Source organism: Eleutherodactylus coqui, chromosome 1 (genome assembly GCF_035609145.1).
Source record: "Eleutherodactylus coqui strain aEleCoq1 chromosome 1, aEleCoq1.hap1, whole genome shotgun sequence".
NCBI classification, from domain to species: domain Eukaryota; kingdom Metazoa; phylum Chordata; class Amphibia; order Anura; family Eleutherodactylidae; genus Eleutherodactylus; species Eleutherodactylus coqui.
The window spans coordinates 43,232,545-43,251,562 of record NC_089837.1 but is presented as its reverse complement, the minus strand read 5'-3'; the positions used below and the strand labels follow the sequence as shown (position 1 = coordinate 43,251,562).

At 44.8% G+C, this 19,018-nt stretch overlaps 2 protein-coding genes across 2 annotated transcripts in view; both read left to right on the top strand.

The window, feature by feature from the left end:
* The first annotated feature begins 1,418 nt into the window (after nucleotides 1-1,418).
* LOC136608229 (oocyte zinc finger protein XlCOF8.4-like) overlaps nucleotides 1,419-19,018 on the top strand; it is a 158,423-nt gene continuing 140,823 nt past the window's right edge. The window contains exon 1 of the mRNA XM_066589094.1: nucleotides 1,419-1,447. The gene's annotated coding sequence lies outside the window, so the exon portion shown is untranslated. The remainder of the gene's footprint in view (nucleotides 1,448-19,018) is intronic.
* LOC136608388 (oocyte zinc finger protein XlCOF22-like) lies at nucleotides 10,422-14,586 on the top strand. Its single transcript, XM_066589105.1, has 2 exons — nucleotides 10,422-10,456; nucleotides 13,658-14,586. The coding sequence occupies exon 2, from the start codon at nucleotides 13,690-13,692 to the stop codon at nucleotides 14,551-14,553; it is 864 nt and encodes a 287-aa protein (XP_066445202.1). The 5' UTR covers nucleotides 10,422-10,456; nucleotides 13,658-13,689; the 3' UTR covers nucleotides 14,554-14,586.

The following is a 19,018-nucleotide window of genomic DNA, read 5'->3' as shown; positions in this document are numbered from 1 at the left end:
ATTATTTCTCCTTTTGCTGGAATATCTCTTTGCCAAAGGAGGAGTAATTGCATGTGAGGATGAATCTTGTGAGTTGTAACACCGATTCAGAGGCAACCCTATTGGCCAAAAGGTGTGCCCGGCAGGCGGTCTGTCCATCTTTGTGTGAGATGTTAGAATATAAGGATTTCACATCCATGGTGGCCAGGATGGCACCACTGGGGAGGGGACCTATGGCTGACAGTTTGTTCAGTAGCTCCGTGGTGTCCTGCAAGTAGCTGCATTACCCCTGTAATGTAAGGAGCTGTAAGACCTGCTGACATATACTGACCGCGGACAGGATACAAATCCCCAACACACAACAGGACTATAAGATCCCAGGGACATTCACATATTCCACATCTGATGTTGTGTACCTGGTCCTGTGCAGTAAATGTCCTGTTGGGGGGCTTTATGTTGGAGAAACAGGGCAAAAACTGAGAGCCAGGATGAGATCTTATCGCCTCACGACAGACAGAAAAACCTCTGGCTGAGCATTTTTCTAATAACAGACACAACATACAACATGTGAAGGTTACTATACTAAAAGGCAATTTCAAATCTCTGCATCACAGAAGAATTTGGGAGTTCAGGTTTAAAATGATCTTTGACTCTTTCCAGAATGGAATGTACCTCGGAGGGGGCTTCATGCATCACTGGAGCTTATGAAAAATCTATAGCACAGATAACACCCTGGCCTGGTGACCCCCTAACACAAATTCATGGACCAAAAAACTTTCACATCCCTTATTAGTATTAGTATTTACTGCTCTTCTCATTTCTTTCTCGTATTTTTTTAAGTGCAAATTAATCCCACCATGTCTGTGCCTTTTCGTATGTATGTGTAAATATATATGCATGCCTCTTCGGATCTATTTCATTATACCTGAGGAAGGACCCTGAGTAGTTTTAAAAGCTCGCAATAACATCATGTATCATTGTTAGCCATTAAAAGGTATCATATCTACAAGATGACTTGGTTTCTCTTATTGAGAACAATCACATTTTGCTCTACTGGCTAACATGATACCAAACCTTTTTCTTTCTACCCCATAAATAACATGGGAGCTCCGCCCTGTCACATCACATGACCATCAGCACACCATCATGACAGGGATGTCATCACAGGTCCATCAGCCACAACATATCCTCCTCACTGCTGAGCTCCACCCCTTTTATACTGATCACATCATGGTGACATCATCACAGGTCCTTCAGTCACCAATTCTCACTGCTGAGCTCCGCCCCTTCTGATCACACGATAGTGACATCATCACAGGTCCTATTGCAGTGTAGCAGGTCCTGGCCCCTGCTGTTGTCTCTGTTATCAGCCAGAGGATATATATATATATATACACATATACAGCACACTGATATCAGCTACATTACAGACAAGTCTCAGACCCCTGCGTGTGACTCCGGCCGGCAGGTAAGAGACGCCGGAGGTTTTTTTACGGTTTTCTTGCATGTTTTCGGTCTCCCTTCTGTTGTGTTACTCCTTATGTATGTAACTATGAGGTATTATGCCATTTAGGCTTGAAAAAGGCTCTATTCATAGCACTGAAACGCATCGCCATTACATTTATGTTTGTCCTTGTGTTCCAATAAATACTATTGTGGACCTGGCGTTTAAACTGACTACCGCTGACCACTACCACTAGGAGGGGCTTCTGTTTGTTGATTCCATACCCTCCTTCAAAGTAAGTGACATCATATTGTCACTTTTCACACACCTCTGTGGTCTTATAGACAATATTATAACATAATTCTCTTATGAGCACAAAGTCTTTTTTGCACACTGTTTTCTCGGAAGTGAAGGGGGTATGGGAATCGAAGTGCAATAAACATGTGCACACCATACTGCTGGTTTTTCCCTATGGCATCAGCATCAGGGCAAATCTCAGCAAGACATTTGGGGATAATTTTAAATCACTGGACTAGAAGGTGTTAAAGACAACAAATCCACAAAGTCTTCCATTTCCTCTACTCCACACTTGATTGTTCTCATCAAGAGAAACCATGTAATCTTGTAGATATGTTACCTTTTAATGGCCAACAAAAACACATAATGCTATAACGAACCTACGCAGGGTTTATCTTCAGGCTTAGGCTTCAGGCTCAGCCAATCACAACCCATGCTCAGTAAACTAATCACAGCCAATCAATAATTCACTGAATGGCTATGATTGGCTCACCGAGCACTGGCTCTGATTGGCTGAGCCACAGTGCTCGTCAACCAATCACAGCCAGCCCTTCCTGGAGGCGGGGATTTTCATCCTCGAATCCATGAAGGGCTGGAAGAAGATGCGCTGAAGGGGAAGAAGACAGCGCTGGGAGAGATCACAGTGACGGAGATGACAGCGCTTCTTAGGTGATGTATAATTTTTTTTATTTTACAGCTGCTATGGCTTATTTCTGAGGCAGGGCTTATATTTCAAGTCCCCCCGAAAAATTCTCGCACGTGGTGCTATTAAGTTGCACGACTTTGTAGCGCTACAAAATCGCGGTATTGCAGCACGAAAATGCAGCGATTATTGCAAGGACCACCGATGTGATATCGCTGCAATCAAATTGCCCGTGTGGATAGAGCCAAAATGGAATAGATACTAAGATGCATATATATAATACACACACACGAGAAGGCACAGAGATGGCGTGTTTAATTTGCACTTAAAAGAATACCAGAACAGGATGAGTAGAGGAGTAAATAAGTAATCCACTGATAAGTGATATGAAAGTTTTATGGTCTCTAAATTGGTGTTAGGGGGTCACCAGGCCTGCGTGTAACCTCTGCTATTGATAGTTCATGTTCTCCACTAATGCATGAAGCCACCTCCGATGTTAATTCCATGGAATCTTATGCTGTATATTATTATCCAAACATATACCTGAAGTGAAAACACACAGACACCAGCATGGATTTAAAAGGCCGCGGCATTTATTTTAAACGGGGTTACCCTAAAAATATTAATATTACAAAAACCCAACACACATAACACGTAGACTGAGTCCTACCTACTCAAGTCTACACCAATAACCAATCATTAATCCATCTTTATCCCCACCTGCAGGAGGCAGGCGGCATTCCCCCATTTTAACATGCCGCAACAAGTTAGAAGCTAAACAAGAGGGAGGAAGGGACAATCTTGTGGTGATGTATAAAAAGCCCCCGTCCTGTCGGCACCTCCTTACATCAGCTCTTGCTTTCTCTCACAATCACTCACACCAATCAGCTCTTGTTGCTAGGGCCCGAGCTTCACAGAAGGATCTTTCAGGCTTCTTCCCACCATTTTCTTCAGACCAAGCACCATCCATCCCAGGGCTTCAACGTTTCCCCACAACCTCCAGCACCTTCCAGCCTGTTCACAGCGGACTCTGTAGGGAACTCAAAGGACATCTACTAAATACCTACCTAATAAGCCAATACTCAAATAATCAATGGCCAAAAGACCTTTTAAACCATTTCCACTCAGATTCCATGAGGCCTCAGTCCCTATTGGCCTTCAGCCATACATTCTTGAGAGTGTAAAAGATGGTTATAAACTTGCACTCCCAAATTCCTGTGTGACGTTGAGATTTCAAGTTGCCTTTCAATTTTTCATATGTTCTATGTTGTGTCCATGATTAGAAGAATGCTCGGCTACAGGTAATTCTGTCTTTCTTTTTTTGTGTGGTGATGAGATCTCATCCTCGCTTTCAGTTTCTGTCCTGTTTCCCCAACATAAAGGCCCCCAATGGGACAGTCACTGCATCGGATTGGGTACACAACATCAAACATGGAACGGATCGGGTACACAACATCAAACATGGAACGGATCAGGTACACAACATCAAACATGGAACGGATCGGGTACACAACATCAAACATGGAACGGATCGGGTACACAACATCAAACATGGAATGGATCGGGTACACAACATCAGACATGGAACATGTGAATCTCCCTGGGATCTTATAGTCCTGCTGCGTGTTGGGGTTATGTATCCTGTCCTTGGTCCGTACATGTGAGCAGGTCTTGCAGCCTCTTACATTGCAGGGATAAGTTCCTTTTTGTGTGTCAGAGGGTAATGCACTCCTGATTATACAGTTTCTCAAATTAGGAGGTTGCCTGTAATACAGAAGCGGAGGGTCCGGGAATATGGTTATCAGACGGTCATCCTTGTATCTGGTATGATGGAGTTTCTTTGCGGTTTTCCTTACTACTCTAGCTGTGGATTGTAGGTCACTACTAGAGGTATATGTCCATTTTTTCCTTCTCCTTCTATTGGAGTAGTTGATTCCTGGGTATCCTGGTGGCTCTGGTGATTTGGTCATTATTGAGGTGGGATGGTAGTCCTGATTTAACAATGGTTTAAAGATGGTATAAATGTTCTTCTCTGTTGGGTGGGAGCAGATCCAATTGTATCTGATGGCCTGGCTGTAGATGATAGACTTTTTGATGTGCTTAGGATTAAAACTGTCCCATCTGAGGTATGTGGGCCGATCAATCGATTTCCGGTATAGGGATGTCTGTATTGAGTTGTTTGAAATTTTTATGGTGGTGTCCAAAAAGTTGATTTCGGTATACGAGTAGCATAATGTCAGCTTTATTGTGGGGTGGAATGTATTGAATCTCTCATGGAATTATATTAGTTCTTCTTCAGGCTTGGTCCAGATGATTATGATGCCATCAATGTAGCGGATGCTGGCCAATTGTTTAATGGAGCGGGAGGCCAGAAAGTCACTCTGCGGTTTTGCCATAAAAAGGTTGACATATTGCAGTGTTATTTTATTGCCTATGGAGATTCCAGGTCTAATTCTTTCTCCTTTGGCAGGAATCTCTTTGCCAAAGGATGAATTATTGTATGTGAGGATGAATCTTGTGAGTTGTAACACCGATTCAGAGGCAACTCCATTGGCTTCAAGATGCGCCTGCCAGGTGGTCCGTCCATCTTTGTGTGGGATGTTAGAATATAAAGATTCCACATCCATTGTGGCCCCTCCTTCAGGGGAGTGGGGGACCTATGGTTGATAGTTTTTTCAGTAGGTCCGTGGTGTCCTACAAGTACCTGCATTGTCCTCTGACACAGAAAAAGGAACTAATCCCTGCAATGTAAGGAGCTGTAAGACCTGCTGACATGTATGGACCTCAGACAGGATACAAATCCCCAACACACAGCAGGACTATAAGATCCCAGGGACATTCACATGTTCCACGTCTGATGTTGTGTACCTGGTCCTGTGCAGAAAATGTCCTGTTGGGGGGCTTGGAAAAACGGGACAAAAGCTGAAAGCGAGGATGAGATCTCATCGCCACACAATGAAAAAAAGAGAAAGACAGAATTACCTGCGGCCGAGCATGTGTAGGTCACTATACTAAAAGGCATTTTCAAATCTCTAGGTCACAGACGAATTCGGAAGTACAAGTTTATAACCATCTTTGACACTCTTCAGAATGGAATGAACCTTGGAGGGGGCTTCATGCATCACTGAAGCTTATGAGAAATCTATAGGACTGATAACACCCTGGCCTGGTGACCCCCTAAAACTAATTCAGAGACCATAAAACTTTCACATCCCTTATCAGTGGACTAATTAAGTATTTACTGCTCTGTTCATCCCTTTTTGGACCTTTTTAAGTGCAAACTAATCCCACCATGTCTGTGCCTTTTCGTATGTATGTGTATATATATGTATGCCTCTTCAGATCTATTTCATTAGGAAGGACCATGAGTAGGTTTGAATGCTTTCTATAATATCATGCATTTTTGTTAGCAATTAGAAGGTCTCCTATCTTCAAGATTACTTGGTTTCTCTACTGGCGACACCGTACCAAACATAACATGGGAGCTCTGCCCCGTCACATCACATGACCATCAGCACACCGCCATGACAGTGACATCATCACAGGTCTTTCAGCCACCACATATCCTCATCCCTGTTGAGCTCCGCCCCTACTGATCACATGATGGTGACATTATCACAGGCCCTATTGCAGTGTAGCAGGTCCTGGTCCCTGCTGTTGTCTCTGTTATTAGCCGGAGGATATATATACACATATACAGCACACTGATATCAGAGCTCTGTGTGTGATTCCAGCCGGCAGGTAAAAGACGCCGAAGGGTTTCGCACAGTTTTCTTACATTTTCTGGTCTTCCTTCTGTTCGGCCGGCTTCACACGGATGTATTTGCGCACAATATGCAGTGAATAGAACCCGCGGCTCTCCGTGTTTTTGCTCACATGCATGTATTTTATTTGTACATTTTCACCGCACAAAAATAGCTAGATCACATTCATCCTACTGATCTGTCATCGGGCGCAGCGAGGCGCTGCTTGACGCTCGGTGGTATAGTTACCAAGGTAATGCTCAGCGAGTCAGTGCTATGTGACAGCAGCTGCTGACGGCAGGAACACTGAGCCGCGGCGTACCGTTATACCAGCGTGTGGGAGGTGCGTCCCGACGGCGCCATAATTGTACAGTGCAAGAAGTGGTTAAATACCAGCTGATACAGAATATCCCCCACACAACAATATATCTGCTGGGCTCCTCCTGCTCTATAAGAGGAGGCTGACAGATTGGACGCCATGTTCATCGGGGCAGGTTCCCTTTACATATAATGCAGACCTCAGCTGCTGCAGAATCTCTCTTCATGCACAGAGTTTAAATACATAGTGTGTGTCGGGATCTGTGAGATGCCAGAAATAGCGAGTCCATCCCAAAAGCCATTTGCAGGTGACGGCCGTGATGCCCCCAGTATCCGCCACGTGTCGGGGCATCATTGTCTGCTGGACTTTTTCTGTAACACGTATACAAGTGAATGGAGAGAGCTGCGTGTGGCCACCTACCTCTCCATTCATAATCCACCTGGAAGTGGTGACCGCCTAACCTAAGGAGTGAAGGACCCCCGTTCACCACATAGGTATAGGTCCCAGAGATGGTACCCACATCTGTTAGACATTTGTAGCACATACTGTGGATATGGCATATAAGTCCATGTTGGGAATACCACTTTAACCCCTTAATGACGCGGGCATTTTTCTTTTTCCATTTTCGTTTTTTCCTCCCCCCTTTAAAAAGATCATAACTCCTTTATTTATCCATCCACGTCGCTGTATGAGGGCTTGTTTTTTGCGGGACAAGTTGTATTTTTCAATGGTGCTATTTAAAGTACCATATAATGTACTGAAAAACTTTTAAAAAATTCTAAGTGGAGTAAAATGAAAAAAAAACGACATTTTGCCATTTTTAGTGCGTCTTGCTTCTACGGCGCATAAATGGCAACAAAAACGACATAATAACTTTATTCTATGGGTCGGTACGATTACTACGATGCCAAACTTGTATAGGTTTTTTTTTACTATACTCTTTTTTTTTTTAAAGACATAAAATTTTTTTCAATTATTTTCTGCAGTCATTTTGTGCGCGCAATAACTTTTTTATTTTTCCGTCGACGTAGTTGAGCAAGGTTTCATTTTTTGCGGGATGTCCTGTAGTTTCTGATAGTACCGTTTTGGAATACATACGACTTTTTGATCGCTTTTTATTGCGTTTTTTCTGGGAGACAGGGTAACTAAAAAAATGCATTTCTGGCGTTCTTCATTTCTTTTTTCGAACGACGTTCACCGTGCGGGAAAAATTATGTGGTACTTTGATAGTTCGGACTTTTACGGACGCGGTGATACCAAATACATATTTTTAATTTATTATTTAGATTTTTTAATAATAGATATGACAAAAGGGGGGTGATTTAAACTTTTACAACTTTTTTTTTTTTTCAATTAAGAAAAAACTTTATTGATTTTTTTTTTTACTTTACTTTGAAGTCCCCCTGGGGGACTTTAAGATGCGATGCTTTGATCGCTCCTGCAGTATGACGTAATGCTATAGCATTACGTCATATTGCTTTTTGACAGGCAGCCTATGAAGCCACCCCACGGGGACGGCTTGATAGGCAGTCTGCTAAGGCAGCCCTGGGGCCTTTCATTAGGCCCCCGGCTGCCATGACACATGCACGGCTCTCCCGATCTCACCGCGGGGGGGCCGTGCGGGACCCCCGAACATCGTTCGTGGGATTCAAATGCCGCTGTCAGAATTGACAGCGGCATTTAAATGGTTAATAGCCGCGATCGGCCGCGCGGCCGCTCGCGGCTATTGCCCGCGGATGTCAGCTGTTATAAACAGCTGATGCCCGCACTGTATGAAGAGAGGTTGCATCGCAACCTCTCTTCATACATACCCCGACGCTCCATGACGTACCAGGTACGTCATTGGTCGTTAAGGGGTTAAAGGGCCACTCTGGTGAAAATATATTTTTCCTTCCCAGTCCCCTCACCTGATTGCCTGTCACACTATGGGGGGTCTCCTCTGTGTGCTGCAGCCCCCTGTCTGATGCTTATAGGGCACCATCTTGATTTTTTTTTACTTTCACTTTCAAATCAATCCAACGATACATCAGCACACAGGCTATACCATTTCCGCCTGCTGAGGGAACAGTTTAAAGGTGTTGTCCAGTTGTAAAGTATTAATAACATATCAATAGGATAGGCAATCAGTAGCAGATCAGCGGGGGTCTGCTGCACAGAAGCCCTTTTGATATGCTATTTGCACTCATGCATTGACCTGATTACTGCAGGAAGCAGACAGCTCTATCCCCACTGCAGTGGCCAGGCTTAGTATTACAGGTCAAGTTCCCAATTAATTTGTTAGGGAAACTCAATCGTTCCGTCAATATGCTGTGAGGCTCCAAATCAGAGGTGGTTATGGTGGCCGCGTGAGAAAGCAATAGACACCGACATCATGAAAGTGTCTAAAAGCAATCTTCCTTTATTACAAAACATCTTTCTTTATATAGTATTTTAAAGGAGAGTGGTCTATTGTCAATAAGTGTACATTTCAGCCAGTCATGTGCTTTTACATAGATAGCAGTTAAACATTAAGACATTGTCTTTACTGGACACTATTGCACACTGACCTTTGAACAGTGTAACAGAAGATAAGGAAGAATGCTATAGTTATATATACTTTTGCTGAGTACTACTCTCATTTCTATTCCTGTAACAATGCAATTTGCTGAGTAAACAACACATGAATGTACAAGCGTATATCAAAGATGCTCATAGGAGACAGGATGAAATATATATGTATCTGTTTAGGCCCATAGCCTTCACAAAGTGAATGAAAACTTTGCCTGTAGGAATTGCTGAAAAAGGTCCCTGTTAAAATATAACTTTTATTGGACAGATATACTAATAATAGTAATGGGCAACTGTAAGAGTGATTAGACACAACAGGTTGACAGTAGTTCATCCAAGTCAAAGTCCCCCCTACATTCGCTTGAAAGCTGCTGACTTTGCCTGTAATACCAACCCTGACCACTGCAGTAAGAACGGAGCTGTCTGTTACGTAAAGAAAAAGCTCAGTGCACAAGCGCACTGATCCATTGAACAGCTGATCAGTGGGGATACTGGACGGCGGACCCTTGCTGATCTTCTATTGAGGGCCCAACCTGAATATAGGCCCTCAATAGTTTAGAACTGGACAATCCCTTTAATTCCTTACCTTCTATATTCATCTAAATAAGCCATGGACCATAAGTATACAGTCTTGAGGATGAGCTGTGATCTTCTGTATTATACCTGTGTGACAGGAGGTGTGTGATCATCATGAGTAACTGTGATAAGAGTGTCCGTGTCCCCTTCTAGTCACTTTCTGTGGTAGCATTCACTAGAAGCTGAATACATAACCCCAAGTAGATCTTGGCTGGTTGGGACTGAGATCACATGACCATCTGAAAGGGAGGGTGGGAGTCTTAGACAGGAGAGAATAACTAACCAAGGTAACACTAGCCAGCTTATATACACTGGGGGATACCTATATAGTGAATGAAAAAAAATCCCAGAGTGGCTCTTTAAGACTGTTCAGATCGCAGAATTCAACATGTATTTTTCCAAGTGGATACCGTAAACTGTGGATTTCTGCAAATCTGCTTGTCTGATTCTCGGCTTAGAATTCACGAAAAGTAACACGTAATTTTTTTTTCTGCATGTGGAAAAATTCTGTATCATACGGATTCTAGCGCAGATTCCCACTGATTATAATGGGTGCAGATTTGCAGTGAAATTTGCCAAGGAATGTCAATATCCCCAGCAAACATCTGCCGTCTGTGTGAACATACCCGTATACATGTGGTGACGGCTCTGAGAACCTGCGTCTCTCAATGCTCAGTAAGTGAGGTTCTGTATATCACACATGATGATGTCCCTGTATGATTTAGAGTCTCTCCTTCTCTCATAAAGGGCCGGCAGCACTAGAACCCTCCAGTTCGTCCAGTTCTCTCATGTCCTCATCCAAAATGGTCCTCATGAATGACCCACCAAGGATGGAGAAGACCAGCAATGAGATTAGCAAGAGAATATTAAGCTTCACCTTGGAGATCATCTACCTGCTGACCGGAGAGGTAAACTTTTCTATATTTATATAATCTTTATTGTATTATGTAATAAGTCAGAGTAAGGGAAGAGAAAATCCATTCTAGGAAGTAATAGGGACAATCCAGTGTCTGGTATAACGGCTTCCAGACCTTCCAAGTGAGGGAGAACTAAAGAACTGAACAGCAGAAAATGTGAAGATCGGCCACCAGTATGGTCAGCTCTGTATGGTGGGAACCAATGAGCTAATAGGCTCATTACTAGCTCATGGCTAGTAGGCTCGTTGCAATGAGGAGAAACCAATCAACAGCCAGGAGCCAGCAGGATCACAGACTTATATTTTCCAGTAAGGTTACATCTATATAGACATGTTAAATATTGAACACATATTCCATCTAGTCTCCATTGTAGAGCTCTATACAGCAGAATCACGATCTTTCACTTTCTACAGAGGGAGGAATACAGAGTTTAGTTCTCTATATGTCTCTCTCCGTACACAGGATTACACAATAGTAAAGAAGACATCGGGTGACACTGCGACTCCCAACAGCCATCTCCATGAGTCAGGAGGATGGAGCAGGAGCCAGAGCCCCATCACAGAGGCTTCTCCTCACTTACCGATACATGAGCAGAAGATCCTAGAACTCACCAACAAGATCACTGAGCTGCTGACTGGAGAGGTGACACTGCTGGGAATGCTGGGAAATTATACAGTAACAGCACTAGAGGAGTCTGGGTAATGACGGTATCATTGTGTTGTCAGGTTCCTATTAGGTGTCAGGATGTCGCTGTCTATTTCTCCATGGAGGAGTGGGAGTATTTAGAAGAACACAAGGATCTGTACGAGGACGTCAAGATGGAGAACCACCAGCCTCCGATATCAAAGGGTAAGAAGAGATTTACATGTAGAGTAGAAAAAAAAAAAAAATATATATATATATTTGTCATTTTTTCAGATGCACTTTTTATCAGAAAAAATGCTGGTAACGGTTTGTGTCTAAGGGGGCTTTTACACGGAACAATTATTATTAAAGGGGTTGTCCCGCGATAGCAAGTGGGGCTAAAGGGGTTGTCCCGCGGCAGCAAGTGGGGTTATACTCTTCTGTATGGCCATATTAATGCACTTTGTAATATACATCGTGCATTAAATATGAGCCATACAGAAGTTATTCACTTACCTGCTCCGTTGCTAGCGTCCTCGTCTCCATGGTGCCGTCTAATTTCAGCGTCTAATCGCCTGATTAGACGCGCTTGCGCAGTCCGGTCTTCTTCCTGGTGAATGGGGCCGCTCGTGCCGGAGAGCTGGTCCTCGTAGCTCCGCCCCGTCACGTGTGCCGATTCCAGCCAATCAGGAGGCTGGAATCGGCAAAGGACCGCACAGAGCCCACGGTGCACCATGGGAGAAGACCCGCGGTGCTTCGTGGGTGAAGATCTCGGCGGCCATCTTGGTAAGGTAAGTAAGAAGTCGCCGCAGAGCGGGGATTCGGGTAAGTACTAAACGTTTTTTTTTTTAACCCATGCATTGGGTTTGTCTTGCGCCGAACGGGGGGCCTATTGAATTAAAAAAAAACCCGTTTTGGCGCGGGACAACCCCTTTAAGCACTTCTGTATGGCCCTGTTAATGCACTTTGTAATATACATCATGGATTAAATATTGGCCATACAGAAGTTATACACTTACCCCCTCCGATGCTGGCGTCCCCGTCTCTATGGCGCCGACCAAAGTCGCCTTCTGCCTGGATTAGACGCGCTTGCGCAGTGTGCCCTCTTCTGTCTGGCTCCGGCGTGCTCACGCCGCAGAGGTCTTCTGCGCATGCGCAGAAGACCTGTGCGGCGCGAGCATGCCAGAGTGGCCCCGCCCTGCGGATGCAAGGCGGTTTTCTGTCAAAAACGCCTCCCATCACTTCTGGAAAGCAGCGATTTCCTGGTGGGGCTTACAGCCACGTTTTCCAATTAAAACAATGGGCGATGCATTCCGCGGATAAATCACTGGTGTATATGACTCCATTCAAAAGAACGGGGTTCATATTCATGCCAGATTTATGCGTCTCGCAATGCACAAATCTTGTGGGATTTTCTCGGTTGTGTGAAAGCGGCCTAAGTAATTATCACTTCTGTGTGAAAGAACAGAAGCCATAAATCTTCTAGCCGGGACAATTTTGAGGCACTTAAGTGGACAACATTTGTCATATGTAAAGGGATTCTAGAAGCCCCCCCCCCCCCCCCCACCACCACCACATATTAGACTTAAGTTGTCCAAAACCTGCTGATAACGGTGGGTTTGGCAGCCGGACAAGTCTCTAATGTGTCCGGGGCGGATCAACTCCCTTTTGACTGATGATGTCAGAGAAAATAAGATTCCGGGACATTGATTTTCATAGCCCGATCCTCCTGTTCCTCAGGAGATAAGGTGGCATCAGAGTTGTCTGTCTGCAGCTTACCTCTAAACACATGAACACATTCCTTTCTTAATATCATTTTGCCGTGAAGCATACAAAGTGTTCCATTTCTTGTAAGGACTTTTACAGATGCGGCAATAGCATATGCATATCTTTTTTTATTCACTTCGTTTCAAATGGGAAAAAAAAGAAAAGTGTGCAAAAAAAGCTAGTTTTTTTTTTTTTTTTACTTTTTTTAGTTTATGTTTTTAACCCATTTTATTCCACCATAGGACTTCAACCTTCAATCATATGATTGCTCAAATAATGCACTGCAATATTTCTATCCTGCAGTGTATTATCACTTGTCATAGCACTCACATGCCATGGCAGACCTAGATGATGTTGTCTGGCATCCATTGTCCCTCTGTGATCAATATCACGGGATGTAGGAGTGCTTAAGCTCTCATCCACTCCATATCAGTTACCCCTCTAGGCACAGTCCTACACAGATAGCTGTCCATGCCCTCCAATAGAGTGTAGTAGTTAACCCTTTGCCAGTTTGTTAAGTAACAAAATATATTAAAATAGTTAAAAAAAAAGTGCTTCTTCTGCCTCTGTTTGTCATCTCCGCACCATCCTGGGCACTTACCCGCAGCCCGTTACAGATCTGCAGATTTTTATGTTTTTTCGCATTCGAAATGTATTGTGTCTTGAGGCTTTTCTGCGTTTGTCTCAAAAATGATATGAAAAGCTAAAAGTGTGTTTCCAGCCTAATACAAATTCTATAAAGTTTTGTATTTTTGCGATTTAAAAAAAAAAAAAATCACTAAATCCCTTTTTTTCTAACAGATCATATCCCTGAGAACTCGGAAGGAAACTTCATGTTATCGTGTGATTATAAAGTAAAAGATGGAGATATCGTGCAGCGCTCTTCAGCAGAAAACCTCATCACCCTTCATGTACATCCACAGCTTGTCAGTACAGAACTGTCATATAATCCCCCTAATCATGAGGAACCTTCTGTCAAATCACAGATTATTACCTCACCTACAACTCACAAAGGGGGAAAAAAGTTTCAGGGTGGTGAAAGTGGAAAACCATTCTTAAAAAAATCAAGTCCTTCTACACACATTAGAGTGCACAAAGGGGAGAAGCCATACTCTTGTTCACACTGTGGGAAATGTTTTGCATACAGAGCACGCTTTATTGCACATGAGAGAATTCACACGGGGAAGTCGCTGCATTCATGTTCAGAATGCGGTAAACCTTTTACCCGGAAATCAAAGCTTGTTAGACATGAGAGATCTCATACAGGAGAGAAGCCATTTTCATGTTCAGAATGCGGGAAATCTTTTATCCAAAAATCAGAACTTGTTAGACATCAGAGAATTCACACAGGAGAATCGCTGCTTTCATGTTCAGAATGTGGTAAACATTTTACCTGGCAATCAGCACTTGTTACACATCAGAGAAGTCACACAGGAGAAAAGCCATTTTCATGTTCAGAATGCGGGAAATCTTTTATCCATAAATCAGATCTTGCTAGACATCAGAGAATTCATACAGGAGAGAAGTCGTTTTCATGTTCAGAATGTGGGAAATGTTTTACGGTGAAATCAAATCTTACTATACATCAAAGAACTCACACAGGAGAGAAGCCATATTCATGTTCAGAATGTGGGAAATGTTTTACTACTCATACTAAATGTAGGTATCATCAAAGAATTCACAAGAAACCGTTGTGATTCCAACATGTGTAAAACATTTTACAATAAATCCATTTCATAAAAGGATTCGGATATTTATTTGGAATGTGAAAATCAAATTTGCAGGATGATGCTGAACGGGATGTCAAAATTATTTACCCCCACCCCCATTTTTTGTTAGGTTTGTTTGTCATATTTACCACAGATGAGCGAGCATGCTCGTCCGAGCTTGATGTTTGTTCGAGCATTAGCATACTCGAAGTACTTGTTACTCGGGTGCTCGAGAAAATCTTGACCCTCTCCTCCCCACCTGTTTTCAATAGAGCCACGGCTGAGGCGCTCAGCCAATCACAATCAGCTCTTTCAGCAGGTGGGGATTTTAAATCCCCGCGTGCTGATAGGTCAGCAGTGCTACAGAGTTGGGAACAGCAGGGATAAGACGCGGCTGAGCCCCGGCAGCTGATGGTTTTTCAGGGACAGGCTTTAAATAAAAGCCCTTCCCTGAAAAAAACAGAATTTTTGTGTAAAAAAAAAAATAAAAATGCACGCATTGTCTTCAATAGAGCTGCGGCTGCTGCCGGTGGCTCCATTGAAGACAATGGTCTGCCAGCACCGCCGAATTGTTTTTTAGGGAAGAGCTTTACATATAAGCTCTTCCCTGAAAAAAAAAAGAATTTTAGTGTAAAAAAAAAAAACTTACCTGTCCGCCGCTGCCATGTCCCTACAGGAATGAACAACACATCTGCCCCATGTGGCAGATGTTTCCTTCATCTTTGCAAGGAAAAAAGAATTCCCTGCTGCACCTGCCACACTTGTGACAGATGCAGCAAAGGAATTCTTCATCCCTGTAGGCACTAAAGAATTCCCTACCACAACTGTTACATATGACAGCTGCGGTATGGGATCCAGCTGCTGGCATCCTGTAACTGTTTTTCAGGGAAGGGCTTTAAATATAAGCCCTTCCCTGAAAAACAAGAAAAAATGGTGATAGAAATTAAAAATAAATCTATACTCGCCTTTCTTCAGCTGCCGGGGCTCAGCCGCGTCCAGCCGGCTCTTCTCCTGCACTGCTGTGAGGGCTGCCTCTGATTGGCTGAGTGCTGAGACCAATCAGAGGCAGCTCTCAGCTATTAAATGACAGCTGAGAGCTGCCTCTGATTGGTCCCAGCACTCAGCCAATCAGAGGCAGTACTCACTCACCCATTCATGAATACATGACAGCTGCGATAGGGAATTGAAGAATTCCTCTGCTGCATCTGTCACAGATGTGGCATATGTAGCAGCTGGGAATTCTTTTTACTAGCGGGGATGAAGGAAACATCTGCCGCATGCAGAAGATGTGTTCTTTATCCCCGCGGGGGACACGGCAGTGGCGGAGGATGTTTTGGCTTTTTTGCACTAAAATTATTGTTTTTTAGGGAAGGGCTTATATGTAAAACAATTCAGGGGTGCCGGCAGACCATTGTTTTCAATGGAGCCGCCAGCAGCAGCCGCGGATCCATTGAAAACAATGCAGAGCATCAGGCACCTTGAAAAATGCTTGCGTCTCCCATTGACTTCAATGGGGTTCGTTACTCGAGCCGAGCTCTCGAGCATTACAAAAAGCTTGGCTCAAATAACGAGCACTCGAGCATTTTGGGGCTCGCTAAAGAAGAGCGAGCGTACTCGTTCGAGCTTGATGCTCGTTCGAGTATTAGGGTACTCGAGATGCTCGTTACTCGAGGCGAGCACCACACGATGTTCGAGTCAATTCCATTTCCTTCCCTAAAAGTTTTGCGCCATTTTCTGGCCAATAGAAATGCAGGGAAGGCATTACAACTTCCTCCTGTGATGTTCCAGCCCTATTCCACAACCCTGAAGTGAGTGGCTGGCGAGATCAAGTGACCCCCGAGTATTTAAAGTGGGGCTACCCGCGGCTCGCCACAGTCACACACTGGGAGAGATCAGGGACAGTGCTGGTGCTGCTATAGGGAAAGTGTTAGTGTAGGATCCTGTGTACAAGAACCCCAACGGTCCTTCTTAGGGCCACATCTGACCGTGTGCATTGCTGTTGCCCCATTACAGCTATAGCGTTCTCAGGCTGCAGTCTGTACTACATAGTATAGGGACAGCATTGCTGTGATAGGGAGAGTGGTAGTGTAGGATCCTGTGTACAAGAACCCCAACGGTCCTTCTTAAGGCTACCTGTGACCGTGTGCATTTTACAGGTTGTCTGATGGGAGTTGTAGTCCATCACTATTGCACTTAGGCCTGTTTTGGCCTTCCTGACTTTTTTTCTGCCTGGAGTTTGCCTTGCTAGACTGCTCTCAGCGACAAAGTCTACTCACATAATTCCAAGATTATTTACACCGGGCTGTGTCTGCAGTGAATTAGAGACGCACGGCATACGGCCACAGCGACTGATAGAGGGGAAATGATATACACACTATATAGCCTGTATTCTTTGACCAAAAAAAAAAAGGTCCTTCTTAGGGCTACCGCTGACCGCTTAAATTTTACTGGGTGTCTGGTGGGAGTTTTAGTCCATCAATATTGCACTTAGGCCTGTTTGCGGCCTTCGTGACTATTTTTTTCTGCCTGGAGTTTGCCTTAGTATACTGCGCTGGACATGCTGCCTGTTCGCAGAAACTCCCCTGCTAGTTGGCCAACAGAACTACGTCCTCTACCACTAGCGTTGTCAGATGGGAATTTTAGCATCAGCTTTTCCACCAGGGCCTTGTGGTATTGCATCACTCTTGTACTCCTTTCCTCTTGGGGAATGAGAGTGGAAAGGTACTCCTTATACCGTGGGTTGAGAAGGGTGAACACCCAGTAATCTGTGTTGGCCAGAATGTATCTAACGCGAGAGTCACGGGAAAGGCAGCTTAACATGAAGTCAGCCATGTATGCCAAAGTCCCAGTACACAACACATCGCTTTCCTCACTAGGAGGATGACTCTCAGTCTCCTTCTTCTCCTCCTCTTCAGCCCATACAAACTGAACAGATGTGAAAGAAGTAGCATGGGTACCCTCTGCAGTGTGGGCAACAGTCTTTTTCCCCTCCTCCTCCTCCAATATGCGCAGAGAAACAGACGTGAGGGTGGTCTGGATATCAAGCGACGTATTGTCATCCCCCATCTCCTGTTCTATCTGCAAAGTGTCAGCCTTAATGCTTAGCAGTGAGCTTCTTAGCAGGCAAAGCAGCAGGATGGTTACACTGATAATGGCCTCATTGCCGCTCACCATTTGTGTTGATTCCTCAAAGTTTCCTAAGATCTGACAGATGTCAGACATCCATGCCCACTCCACTGTGAAGAACTGCGGAGGCTCACTACCACTCCAACGGCCATGTGGCAGCTGGTATTCAACAATGGCTCTACGCTGGTCATAAACCCTGGCCAACATGTGCAACGTTGTATTCCAGCGCCTGGGCACTTGGCACAACAGTCGGTGCACTGGCAGCTAGAAGCAATGTTGCAGTGTCCAGAGGGTGGCAGCATCTGTGGTGGACTTTCTGAAATGTGCGCACACGCGACACTCCTTGCTGAGCAGCTCAGACAAATTGGGGTAGTTTTTAAGAAAGCGCTGAACCACCAGATTGAACACGTGGGCCAGGCATGGCACGTGCGTTAGTCTGCCAAGCTGCAGAGCCACCACTAGGTTACGCCCATTGTGACACACGGCCATGCCTGGTTGGTGTTTCAGTGGTGAAAGCCGCAGATCTGTCTGCTCCGTCAAACCCTGTAACAGCTCTTAGGCGGTGTGCCTCTTGTCACCTAAGCTCAGGAGTTTCAGCACGGCCTGCTGACACTTCCCCACGGCAGTGCTGCAGCACCTCGAACTACCAACTGAAGGTTATGTGCTCACAGTTGGTAATTGAGAGGTGGAGGAGGAGGGGGGGGGGGGTTGAAGGAGGTGGCATAATAAGCCAGAGAAACCATAACCGAGGTAGCACCTGCAATCCTCTGTGTGGGTAGCATGTGAGTGGACCCAGGGACAGACTCAGTCCCAGCCTCCACCAGGTTATAACTCAATGTGCCATCAAGGAGATGTAGTGTCCCTGCCTGCCAGCACTTGTCCATGTGTCGGCAGTTCAGTGGACCTTCCCAGTAACCGCATTGGTGAGGGCATGGTTTATGTTCCGTGAGACATGCTGGTATAGGGCGGGGACGGTAGAGTGCGAAAGATAGTGGCGACTGGGGACCAAGACCTGAGGGACGGCCGCTGCCATGAGGTTGCGGAAAGCTTCCGTTTCTACAAGCCTATATGGCAGGATCTCCAGGCTCAGTAGTTCGGAGATATGCACGTTTAGCGATTGTGCATGCGAGTGGGTGGCTGCATATTTCCCCCTGTGCTTTGATGCTTGGGTTATGGACAGCTGAACACTGCGCTGGGACACATTGGTGGAGGCAGTGGAGGACCGTGGAGGTGAAGGGGTGGGTGCAGGCCCGCAGATGCTCATGCCTGCGTCTTGGGAGGGAATTGCATCTCTATGCCAGGATGTGACACAAGGGAAGAAGCAGCG

Excerpts from the sequence above, each read along its gene's own strand:
- LOC136608388 (XM_066589105.1), top strand. The coding sequence starts at position 13,690 with ATGTTATCGTGTGATTATAAAGTAAAAGATGGAGATATCGTGCAGCGC.